The following is a 12,112-nucleotide window of genomic DNA, read 5'->3' on the forward strand; positions in this document are numbered from 1 at the left end:
GTAAAATGAAGAAGGAACAAGAAGCAATAAAAAAGTAAAGAACCCTGTGCCTCTTCTGATGGAAGAATAAGTAATTCATTCAGGACACCAAGAAAAACTAGGCATAGTTTTAAAACATGTGCTTGAGGATACTGGAAAGAGAACACAGTAGTCAAGCAGCTGGCCTAGATCTTGGAGAAAATGGGAATCTAGAAGTGTGCTGCCCTGGGAGCATTTAATAATCCCGGGCAAGTGAGCGGAGAGCCTGAGGAGCAGTTTAGTCCATCTCAAAAGAATGCGGTGAAAAGTCAGAGTCTAGGGCCCATGATGAGATGAGAACCCAAACAACTGTGGTGTAGTAGGTCTGGGCTACAAGTAGACAGGCTGCTGCAGAGATTTCAGGCCCGCCGCAAGTCGTCTCAGTCTCTGAAATTGGATTTTAAAAAACTCCAGTTTGCTAGAATTTCTTAGAGCCTGGCATAAACAATGCAAGTCCTTCTTAGAGACAGATAACACATCCTCTAAGTCCTAGGTTTCAAATATGCAAATTAAAACGACTGTGAGAAATCACTACAAACCCACCAGAATATCTAAAATTAAAAGACTTACAATATTAAATGTGGGCAAGGATGTGAAACATTCAAACTCACATATATCACTGGTGTTTGGTATAGCTACTTTGGGAATATGTACTAAATCTGAAAATATACACACTGTATGATTTAGCAAGTGTATATATATATATATATATATATATATATATATATATATAATCTCCAGAAGAAATATATATATAAAAAGGTGTATCCAGAAAGTATCCAGCCACATATTATGAAAAATAGACATTTATTAAAGATACAAGAAACATTGTCCATAGGACAAGGATGTGTCAGTCCCCTTCAAAGTAGGCACCTTGGGACCTCACACCGTTCTCCCAGCATCTCTTCCACTGTGGAAAACACTCTGCAAAATCCTTTGTTGGAATTGCCTTCAGCTGCCCCATTGCATTTTCCTGAATCTCATTGATGGTCTGAAACTCCTTCCATTTCAAAGGTGATGTTAGTTTTGGGAAAAGCAAGAAGTCACAGGGCACCAAATCTGGGTTGTAGGGTGGCTGGGTGATTTGATGTTTTGCCAAAAAAAAACCTGCAGGAGACGTGATGCATGAGTTGGTGCCTTGTTGTGATGAAGCTGCCAATCACCGGTTGCCCACAGCTGCGGCCGTTTTCATTGTATTGTGTATTGCATCTCTCAACCGACAAAGAATATTGCAGTAGCACTCCTTATTAATTGTTTGGCCTGGAAGAGTGGACTTGTGATGGACAACACCTTGCCAATCAAAAACACAGTTAACATGATCTTGACCTTGCTGCAACTTTGCCATGCCTTCTTCCGGTGTGGAGAACCAGGTGACTTCCATAGGGATGACTGGGCCTTTGTTTCTGGATCATAGCCCTAGATAACGGGTGGCAAACACACGGCCTGTGGGCCTAACCCAGCCCTCCACCTTGTTTCTACCCGGCAGCGGTGCCCAGCTCCTTGCCCCTAGTTAAGGAGTAGTTACATTTACACAGTCCTAACATTACATTTGGCCCTTTGAAGGCAACCATGAAGCTGATGCGGCCCCTGGTGAAAATGAGTTTGACACCCTTGCCTAGACCCACCATTTATCTCCGTTATGACCTTCTTGAGGAAATCTGGTTCACTAGTAGTGGTTTGAATCAAGTCATTAGCAACTGCAGCCGATGTTCCTTCTGCTCTGATAGCAGAAGCTGCAGAATGAATTTTGCCACGACACATTTCATGCCAAGATCCTGTGCCAAAATCTCAGACAGTAGTTTTTGGAATCGCCTGACCATCTAGTTCTTGCACTGTCCGTCACCAAACTTTGTTGACTGCAGCCCGTACACGTTCCACATTCTCAGGTGTTCTGCTTGTTGCAGGCCTTCCAGAATGTGGATCCCTTTCAACAGATTCTGGACCATCTTTGAAGCATTTGTGCCACACTTTTATTTGCGTTGCACTCAATGCATTGTCCCCCAAAGTGTTCTGAATCATCCAAATGGATTCTGCAGAGAAATGTTCAAGCTTAATACAAAATCTGATGCAGATTTGTTGCTCTACTCAATCATTCTGAATGCTATGGCCACATGGTACACACGCTCACTCAACAGCTTCTACCTCCCCCACTGACTAATAGAGTGAAGTCGTCATTGCTCACACATGTGCATTCCCGTCCACTCTCCTTGGCTGCCAGGTTACACTGATGTCACACAAACCATACTTCCAGACAGACCTCATATAATTAGTGCATATATTCACAAAAAAGTACAAAATTTTTCATAACAGAAGTATCTGTAATGACCAAACATTGCATACAACTGAAATGTCCCTCTAGAATAGAGAGAGAAATAGACTGATACATTCACACAACGGAACAATATACAGCAGTGAACATGAGCAGCCCTTTAAATAAAAAACTAGACCACGTGCTAGGATGGTAAGAGGCAGTTTTGTGAAACCTTGATTAATCACAATGCTTGGGATTGTTTCTAGTGCTTGACATCTGCTCCTTGTTTTCATCAGCTCGCCACTATTGTGTGCCTTAATGGATCAGGTAAATACAGAGGCAAATGGAAGGTTGCAGCCCTGTCCTCTGGGAGCTCATTGTCCAGATACACCTAATTATTAGGGCAAAGAGTTGTGTCACCTCAGCAGCCCTAGAATCAAGGGATCCAGGGCACTGTCCTAACGATGGCCATGCTGACATCCAGGGCGTCATTGCTCTTCCTCTCCCATGGGGCAGCTGATTGAGGATAAAATAATCCATAGGAGCGATTGGTTTGAGGTACGTGCACCCATTTCTGGTGCCTCCTCTCTAGTGAGCCAGGTCTGCGGGGACATCCATGGCCCCACAGAGACTTCCAAAGGAAGGCTCTGGACCTAGAGAGGGGAGGAAGGGCCAGACACCATACAAGGGTGACTGACAGTAGAGCCCTCTGCACACACAGAGTCCACCACACCCTGTCTCACCCCTCCTCCTCGCCTTTCCGCCCTCTTGGGTGGCTGCGCTGTGCATCAGCGTCGCTGGAGGTGGAGGAAGGGACTGGCATTTAGATTCAAAGACCAGAAACAAATGTCCCCTGACAATTTCATGTCCTTTTTCTGGATTCAAAAGAGGGGTAGAGAGGTGAAGAGACACGTAGAGGGACGAGAGACGGCCCGATTCGGGGGACTGTCGAAGGCATAGCGAGGTGGTTCTCTCTCCACTGGGTGCAGGCTCCGGGTGGGCGGACCGACGCCCCCCAGCCCCACAGCGCCGCGGGCCCCGCATGACATCAGAGGCTGGGGAGCACGCAGAGCGCAGGCGCCGGCGGAGGAGTGAGGAGGGAGGAGGCCGAGTCGCGCGGCTCGGGAGAGCGCCCCTCCGCCCCGCGAGTGTCCCTGCGCCCCTCTCCGCTCGCGCCTCACTGTCCGCTCTGCGCCTCGGGCAGCCAGAGCGCCCCCTTCGCACCGCAGCGAGCGCCGCCCTCCGAAGCCCAGCCCAGCCATCCTCCTCCTCCTCCTCCTCTTCCACCTCCTCCTTCGCCGTCAACGCCGGACACGCAGCCGCAGGCCGGGGCCGGGACGCAGCTGGGGAGGCAGGGACACGCGCAGCCAGCCCTTCCCCCTCCGGCTCCCGCACCGCCGGCCGCCTCCCCTCGCCCTCCGCTTCTCCCCTCCCTGCTCCTTCGCTTCTCCTCCACCGCCTCTCCCGGCCCCGGCTGCCAGCACCATGTCCGCAGGGGGAGATTTTGGGAACCCGCTGAGAAAATTCAAGTTGGTGTTCTTGGGGGAGCAGAGCGGTAAGTACCCCGCTTATTCCTTTGGCTTGGCCCCGAGTCGATCCCCGCCGCCAAATTATCCACCCCTTTGGGACCCATGGCCCGGGCTCGGAAAGGCCCCTCTAAGCCCGGGCACAGGGGAGGGGTGGGCAGGTGGAGGTCGGGGCAGGCTCGGGCGGGGCCGGGCAGGGGAGGGGCCAAGGTTGGAGACGGGAAAGCGCTGGGACCAGAGGTGGGGGAGGCAGTGGGATCTGGGGTGGGGTCTTGGGGTGCGGGTGCAGGTGCAAGTGCGGCACGACGGGAGGCTGGAGGGCGGCGGCTCGCCAGGCAGCGCCGGCCAAAGCGTGAAGGCGTCGGGCTCGCTGGCTTGCTCGCATTGCGGCACTGGCTGCGGGCGACCGGGCAGGTGGCGGGGGCCTGGGGAAGGACAGACACCCCTCTAAGGGGGACGAGGTGGGTCTGGCATCTGCCATCCCCCACCCCAGTGCACTGGAGGGGTTCCCTGAAGACCCTGCCAGCAACCATGTGTAATTTCGGGCGTCCAGGCTGGGGCAAAGGGCCTAGGGGTAAGACCAATACCTGCTTCCTTTCCAAGGGGCGAGTCTGTGCCGTGGGGGTGCCTGCTTCCCCTGGCTTATGTCCCCTGACTACTTCCCTGGACACAGAAGGTTCTAGACCCGCTGCCCTTCATGGGCATGTGTTAGTCTCTTTAGGGGTCTGGGATCTGGGCGATGACAGACAGCAAGGATTCCCCAATGTGAAGCAGATTTGGGGGATGATAGAGGGGTGTTTCTCACCAAGAGGCCACGGCGAAGCCTGGTGCTGGACAGAGAAAGGACCAGGCGACACGCCCTGCCTAGCTTCCCTGCACCCCTCAGGAGAGCGCTGGCAGCGGATTCTTCCCACCCCCACCTCCCAGCTCACCGCCCTTCTTGGGGGAGGGGAGGTCACCGTGGCAGCCAGCCAGGGGCGCAGTAGACAGGGAGAGAACCTGCTTCCCTGCTGCTAGTGGCCTCCCCTGGGAAAGCATCTTTGAAACCCAGGTTGGTCCCAAGGTGGGAAGACCAGATTGAAGAACATGGACCCCTGTGACACCTGTAGGAAGGAGTGGTTCTCAGAACATCCCTCCAGAGGCCTCTCACCCTGGTGCAGCAGGCCCTGCCCAGCTCGGCTCAGGGAGAAGGCAGTCCCTGGGGGCAGGTCTTTCAGCACCAGCTCTGCAGACCAGTCCAGTTCACCTGGTTTGGTGCCCCTCTGTACAAGGGAACCTCGGGGGCACCTGGTGGACCCAGGGAACAGTAACTGTGGTGTGTGCACATGTGGGTTATGGGGGGCATGTGGCAATCCTCTGGCTGCTGCCGCCCACTCTCTGGGGTGGATGGCAAAGAGAAGAGCGTCAGAAGGGGGTCGGGCCCTATCATGAGGATGGGGCATGTCAGAACAGGGCCAGCTCAGCTGGCCAGACCTGTGTCCGGGACTCTGAGTTTCTGATCTTAATAGATTCCAGTTTCAGAGCTCACTCCCCCACCCCCACCCCGGGGCCTGAAGGTGTTTCAGGGTCTCCACATCCCAGTGCTAGCCTTACTGGGCCTGGAGCCTGGAACCCCTGGTGAGCTCCTCAGGGACCAGACAGCCTGGGAGCTGAAATCTTAGTTGCAACTCCAAGAGCAGATTTTGAGGCCTTGCAGAGTTTCAGTTTCTGTTTCTGTGAAATGGTTACTTGAGGGCAGTCCTCTTATTCCTTCAAGGTTCCCTAGTGCCTCTCACAGGGCCTGGACCCTGGGAGATTCTCAACAAACATTCGTTTATTCCAAGTCTGAACGTGTCGTAGTACAGGGCCAGGGCTTTGATGCGGAGAACGTCTCTGGTGAGTTTGAGTGAAAACGCAGGGCTCTCAGTATCCCCGATGGACTGAGGGCCCTGCTGAGTGCCGCAAGTCCCCTTTGCTCCTAAACTCACAGAAATGAGAGCTTAGGCCTCAGAGATGGAGCCTCTACCTCCCTGGCATGTTTAGCTGGGACATCAGAGCCCCGGAAAGGGGAGGGCTTGCCCAGAGTCCCATTGCGAGTTGTTACCACTTCTGGGGCTGAAACCCACATCTCCTGTTCCCAGTCACTAACCTGTCATTGTGAAAAATAATAAGATGACCTTGAACTGGGGAAGCCCGGAGTTGGGGAGCCTCGCCGAGAGAGGCTGATGGTTGCCATTGTCTGGTCAGGCTTGGGGCTGGGTTGGGTGACCTGGTGGGAATGCAGGGCTCGTTGGTTGGGGGCAGGGTTTGTGGGCCCTTAGAACACGGTCATTAGGGACGTGAGGCTCTGCCGTCAGTGAGATTGGTTATAGGCCATTCTGGCCCCTCCTGGCTGGGAGCCCTAGGCTCTGAAAAGCCTCCTCCTCCTCAGGTGTGTCATCAGTGGGTTTCCTTAGGTTTTACAAAGCTTTCAGGGCCCCTGAGTTTGGCAGGGGACATGTGCATCTCTGAGTCAGGTGGGACTGGGGAATTACCACTGCAGCCTCCGCTCTGGAGGGAGACCCCGAGCTCTGGCCCTTACTCCCACCCTGGCTCTCCCTCCCATGTGACCTCGGAGGTTCCCTCGCCTTCTGCACACAGGAGACTTGGGCTAGCTGAGCTTGACAGAGCTTTCTAGAGCAGCTGGGCTTGCCTATATGAGTTGAGTCCACTGGAAAGGGGCCAGGAAAGGGGGCTGGAGGAATGTGGCCTTCTCATGTTTCCTGTGGGTGAGGACAGCTGGATTCCGAAAAGGAGTATGCAGCCTGGAGCCTGGCGATGAGGAGAAGCATCAGGCCTTCAAAGATGCTAAGGGCCTGGGTTGAGTGGGAAGCCCTTGAGGAGCCAGCCACCCAGGAGAGAACACCTCCAGCCCATGAGAGAGCCCCGCTTCTGGCAGCAGAATGACTGCTGTCCCCTGGACCATGGAATACAGGCTGGCTGTCAGCATCAGCCTGGCAGAGGGCAGGATTATGGCGGAGGCGGGGTTAAGGGGGTGCGCTGTGGACCCAGGATGAAGGGTTTCCTTGCAATAGGAATGTTGCGCAATCCTGCTGGTACTTAAGTGGCTCTTGGGGCCTGCTGGTCATGCCCTTGTGCTGATGGCAGTGGTGGGGGACAGAGGGGATGATACACAGAGTCCTGGCTAGGGCACTTGGTGGCATCCTCAGATGAGAGGCACCAGCAGGTATCTAAGGAAGAAGAGTGGGTCTGTGGGACGCATATCTTTCTCCTAAGTCCTGCTGGCATTCCGGGGGAGTTGGGCGCATCTCAGCCTGTGTGGTAAGGAAGGATTGGACCTGTTGGCTGCGCTCTGGCCTCCTCTGACCTTCTTTCCCTGAGACTCCTCCAGCCGAAGAAGGAAGATGGATGGACACAAGTTCAGACCGCATTTCCAGGCTGGGGCCACAGGCCAGCTCCTCCCCGTCCTGCCCTTGCGGCTTGTGCTGCTACAGGTGCCATCCACGTTGAGCACAGTGTGAATGGCATCCCTGGAGCTGTGCAGAACAGTGGCCCTGTGTGCGGCTGCCACTTGGTCCTTTAGTCATTTGTTCGCTCCCCCTCCCCACCTCCCTCTTTCTCTCTTCCTCCTTCCGTCATCCATTTATTTAATCAGATCTTTGGGTGTCTCTCTGCCTCATGGAACTTATGGTCCACTGGGGAGTACAGACATTTGTGGGTATAATTACAGTGAAGGCCTGTGAGAGCTGCCACAGCTGCTCTAGAAGCACATGGCAGAGGAGGAAGTGCTTCTGTAGGCAACCGATGGTACTCCTTCAGGCTGAGTGCAGGAACTAGGTCCTGCCAGGGTCCCGCCCTCCCCAGGGAGCTCTGTCTGTCCTCCCTGCTCTGGAGAAAATGTGTGGGGTAGACAAGAGCGACTCTCGACTCTCCGGTGTCTGGATTGTTGTTAGTGCCGAGGAGGGGCTATTCCTCCACTCTGCTCCCATTCCTCCGGGGTAAGGAGCACTGATTGGCCCCCACTGTCTGGAGGGCTCACCCTCCCCAGCCCAGGGCCTGGCTGCCCCTGACCCCTGCCATCCCACTACCCACACTGCCCCCGACCACACAAGGAGGCTTCGCTGGCCTGGTGCTTGTGCCTGAGGCCCATAGCAGAGCTTTTCTGCCCCCACCACCTCCCAGACTGGCTGGCTCTGCTGTGCCCAGCCCACCTGGGCACACACCATGTTTGTTTTTTCCTGAGCATTAAAAAAAATCACATTCTGCTTCGTGACCTACCTGTTGTCTCTCTTACTCGGGATTTTTAAAAAAAGTTTATTTTTTCCTAAGTACAAAAAACAGGAGTTTTAAGTCCCTTAAGGGCAAAGTTCAGAACCTTAAGAGGACTAGGGCTCAGTCATCAGTGCCCCTCCCCATCTTCAGGAGGTTTGTGCTCATTAATGATCTCAATTTGAAAATAATGAGATTATCCTGCTGCTTGAGATTTGCTGGTGGCCCGTCAATAGATGAAAAGTGAAGGGAGTCCAGGCGGATTTGAAATAGGATTCTTCATCCTGACACCTGCTGCTTTCTCAAGCAGAAGGTTTTTACTGGCCACACTCAAGAATCTTTCACAGACAACTAGATCATTTAGTCTTGGTCATGCCCGACTCACAGTTCATCTCCTTCCCAGGGCACCCCCAACCCCACCACCATCTCTGAAGATGGGTGAGAAGCAGTAAGGCCACCAGAGGTGGGAAGTAAGGGACACATCCAAGCCTGATGCCAGCAGAGCTCACTGTGAGGTCTGGGGTGCATCGCCAGTCTGCCCTGTGCCTTAGCTTCCTGGCCTTGCTTCCTCTCCTCCCAGTTTCTCTCCTTTCTTCAGAGTCTGGGATGAGAGCAGGAGCCTTAGATGTTGGATACAGAGCCAGAACCTTTGCTTCGTTCACTTGGATAGGTGTGTATGAGGTAAGAGAGTCAGAAACCAACATGAGAATTCACCTGTACTTGGTATAAGTTGCACCCTCGATGCTGATGACAAAGATGAGAGAACTGACCAGAAGAGAAAAAAGAAACAGAATGCATCTGATTGTGCAGAAGTAGTAGAAATTAGCATCTTTTGCATGATCTGATTATCATTATCATTTGAGCTGCCATGTTGGAATGAATCCCATTAAAATATAGCAAAATAACCTCATTGTCCTTTTGTTACCATGTCCCTGAAGTCAGCGCATGAACATTTATCCTTGCAGATGTCACCCTGGCACTGCAGACTCACATGGGGCTTGCCCGCAGGGTGGGGGTGGGGGTGTCCCAGCTGCAGATCGCCCCTCCCTCCCCACCCCACGTCTTCCACCGTTGCTGAATGAATGAGCCCTTGAATGTGCAGGGCCATCGGTATCAATGTAAATGATTTAGAAAAATTATTGGACAGAACCATTGAGGAGGATGAGGAAAGGTTAGGTAGAACAGCAGAATTCATAAACATCAGGGTGTGCTACTGACAAACTACTGGGCCTTTTCTCCCCTGTCTGTCTGTCTGTCTGTCCTTTTCTGTTTCTCACCACGGAAAAGAGAAGATGGGAGGGGTTGCCGGGGAGAAGTACCAGACACGCCCTGATATGGGCAGATTGCATTTCAATAGAGCTAAGAGACAGGCTGCCAGGGAAATGGCAGGGCCCCGGGCAGGGCCTGGGGACTTGGGCCCTGAGGGGATGGACATGCAGGGCCAGTCCTGCTGCCCAAAACAGAGAAGGAGAGGGTAACGGCACAGGACTCCTAAGAGAGGTTCTTTGCCATTTCTTGGGGCTTGAAATTTCCAATTTCCTTTATTATTTTTACAACTTTTGCCTTAAACCAAGTGGGATCATTCTTTTAAAAAATAAGTGTTCACCACTATGAATACTTTATGAATTTAGTAAAATTTATTTTTAGTAGAAAAGCATATTTATCCTGGTCTTTTGGTATTAAGCCCAGTGGTGACCCAATCACCTGTTCCCAGGTGGTGACATATCCAAGGGACAGGCTGGGGGTCCATGAAAAAGCAGGTTATACTTTGCCCCTGCAAGTGGAGAGGAGCCTTTAAGCAAAGACTGCTTCCAGGAAGAGCATTATGAGAAGGGCGTCCTGGAGCCCCAGCAGGTGCCGGGCAGCGGCAGGGTGGGGAGAGGGCAGCCTCAGCTGTGTGCCTTCTGTGCCGGGGACCACAGCTTTCTTCCAGGGCCTGGACAGTCAGTGGTAGGGTTTTCCCAGAGAAAGGGGCTGGCAGTATGGAGGTAACCAGCTCTCCCAGCTTCCCCTGTGGCTGGAGATGAGGTGAGGGTGAGTCCCAGAGGCTGGCTCGGCCATGAGCTGGCACTTTGTTCTGAAGGAAATAAGGAACTGGTGGAGGATCCCCAGCCAGGGAGAGCGGCTCAGTCACATCTACACGTAGGCAGGATTGTCATTCCAGGGCTTTGGAAGGAGGATGGTTGGGGAGGGGTCTGCTCTTCCTGACAAAATGGAGCTTGCCCTCCTGGGTTTCCATGTCCTTCCTCTAGTTAACCTCAGATGGCTTTTAGGAACCCCCATTCTGCCCGAGGCTCTGCCCGAGGCTCTGCACGGGGCACCCTGTGGTAGATGTGGGGTCCACCTATTCTCAGGTCAGGAGGCAGCAGATCTGTGAGAGCTGGTCATGCCCAAGGACTCACTGCTCGTGTGGCAGGATGGAATTCAAACCCAGGCCCCTGTGAGAAACACAGTGAGCTCCTGGGCCTCTCTCTGCCTCTGAGGCAGGCCCAGGCCAGGGGGTGGGGGGATGGGACAGAGGACCACTGCAGCCTTGTGGGCATGAGGTCTGTTATGAATGCCTCTTAGGGAGTGTGTCAAGCTCTTGGCACAGCAGAAGCCTGAAGATCACAGCATGGGGGTGGACAGGAAGAGTCCATTGACTCCCCCAGGCTGGTGAGGGGCACTGGAGCCCTGAGAAGGGAGGAGGGTGGGGGCTCTAGGAAGGAAGCTGGTTCTCCATGGGGGTCTGGTGGAGCTGGAGTTGTGGACTGTGTAGCAGGCACTGTATCCTTACAGGGAATGAACTGCTTATTGAGGTGGTTTGAGGGGAGTTGGTAGAGAGTATGGGGGTAACTTATTTCCTCCAAAGTTAGCCTTGGCCCAGTGCATAAAGGAAAGCCATTACCCAGGTTTCAGCTGAGAACTAATTACCAAGAAGAGAAGGACCAAACTAAGTGGCTCCCTTCCCCCCGTCCCCCAGGCCTGGAGCTGGCAGGGCCCTAGAGACCCTGAATCTGGCCCAGGTCAGCCACGAGCCAGCTGTGTGGTCAGATAAGCCCCATCCCATCTCTGGCTTTCTCGATGTGTCCCCAGATGGACGCTACTGGACTGAGTGACCACCCCAGCCAATGGACCTCTAACTCTGGTTCTATAATTCAATGCCAACTCAGAACAGGATACCAAGCCGATAGCACTCCCAGCCTGGAGACAGCATGGTGGCCGGGGGGTCAGAGGGGCTGCGGGCATGAGGGTGTGGGATCAGGGTGTCTGCCAGCTATTTTACCCCTGGGACTTCTGCCAGCAGGCCCCAGTGCAGGGTCCTCTCCAGCCTGCTACCTCTTCCCCTGGGAGGCATTCTTGCCCACCTCCCTGGGCCCAGCCTTCCCTCATGTGCTTCCAGGGTACTCTGGCTCATTCAGTCTGAGGATGTGTTTGGCCCAGGTTGCCAGGCAACAGGGATGGGGCTGTCCTGCCCTTCCTGCGGCTGGCAGGCATTTTTTCTGTATAGAGAGGACCTATAATGAGGACAACAGAACATGTGACAGCTCCCAGGTACTCCAACCCTAGGACACTTCCTTCTGCAGCCAGGTGGTGGGTGATAAGCATGGAGGGCCGGAGAAGGGCCAGTGCCAAGAGGGGTATGCAGCATCCCCATCAGGCCAAGCCAATTTACTGACCCGGCCCCCGCTCCTACTCCAACCCCATTTCTTACTCCATCCTCCTGAGACAGCAGCTTCCTCCCCAGCCCTGCCCCCTCACCATCTGCATGGTGTTGGGATGCGATAGGACCACCCGTGCTCTTTTTCTGCACCAGACACTAGGGTGATCACTACCTTGGGGTTTCATGAAGGTGAAGACACCAGTGCATGACACGTGGTAAACACTCAGGTGCTAGGAAATTTTGTTAATGAAATAGTGACAGCCAAGCCCCCTTTGTAGATGTGTGCGGGAGAGGCAGGTAGGGGTGCGAGGTTTTGAGAATCATTGATCTGTCATTTCTGTGTCACGAGCTGCAAGGCGCACATCTGTGCGCTCTGACAGGTAGAGCTGCGCGTCCTGTTTTATAAATGAAGAACATGAGGCTCTG

The 12,112-nt window shown here is 53.7% G+C and overlaps 1 protein-coding gene across 2 annotated transcripts in view; it reads left to right on the top strand.

The window, feature by feature from the left end:
• The first annotated feature begins 3,343 nt into the window (after positions 1–3,343).
• Positions 3,344–12,112, top strand: part of RAB6B (RAB6B, member RAS oncogene family) — a 55,866-nt gene continuing 47,097 nt past the window's right edge. The window contains exon 1 of one of the 2 annotated variants that reach the window (XM_071222299.1): positions 3,344–3,824. Coding sequence is in view for 1 of the 2 variants with exons in the window: in XM_024565686.4 (XP_024421454.3) it covers positions 3,755–3,824 (70 nt within the window). In the remaining variant the exon portion in view is untranslated. The remainder of the gene's footprint in view (positions 3,825–12,112) is intronic. The other variant, XM_024565686.4, reaches the window with a different exon arrangement.

Source organism: Desmodus rotundus, chromosome 8, assembly GCF_022682495.2.
Source record: "Desmodus rotundus isolate HL8 chromosome 8, HLdesRot8A.1, whole genome shotgun sequence".
Lineage (NCBI taxonomy): Eukaryota > Metazoa > Chordata > Mammalia > Chiroptera > Phyllostomidae > Desmodus > Desmodus rotundus.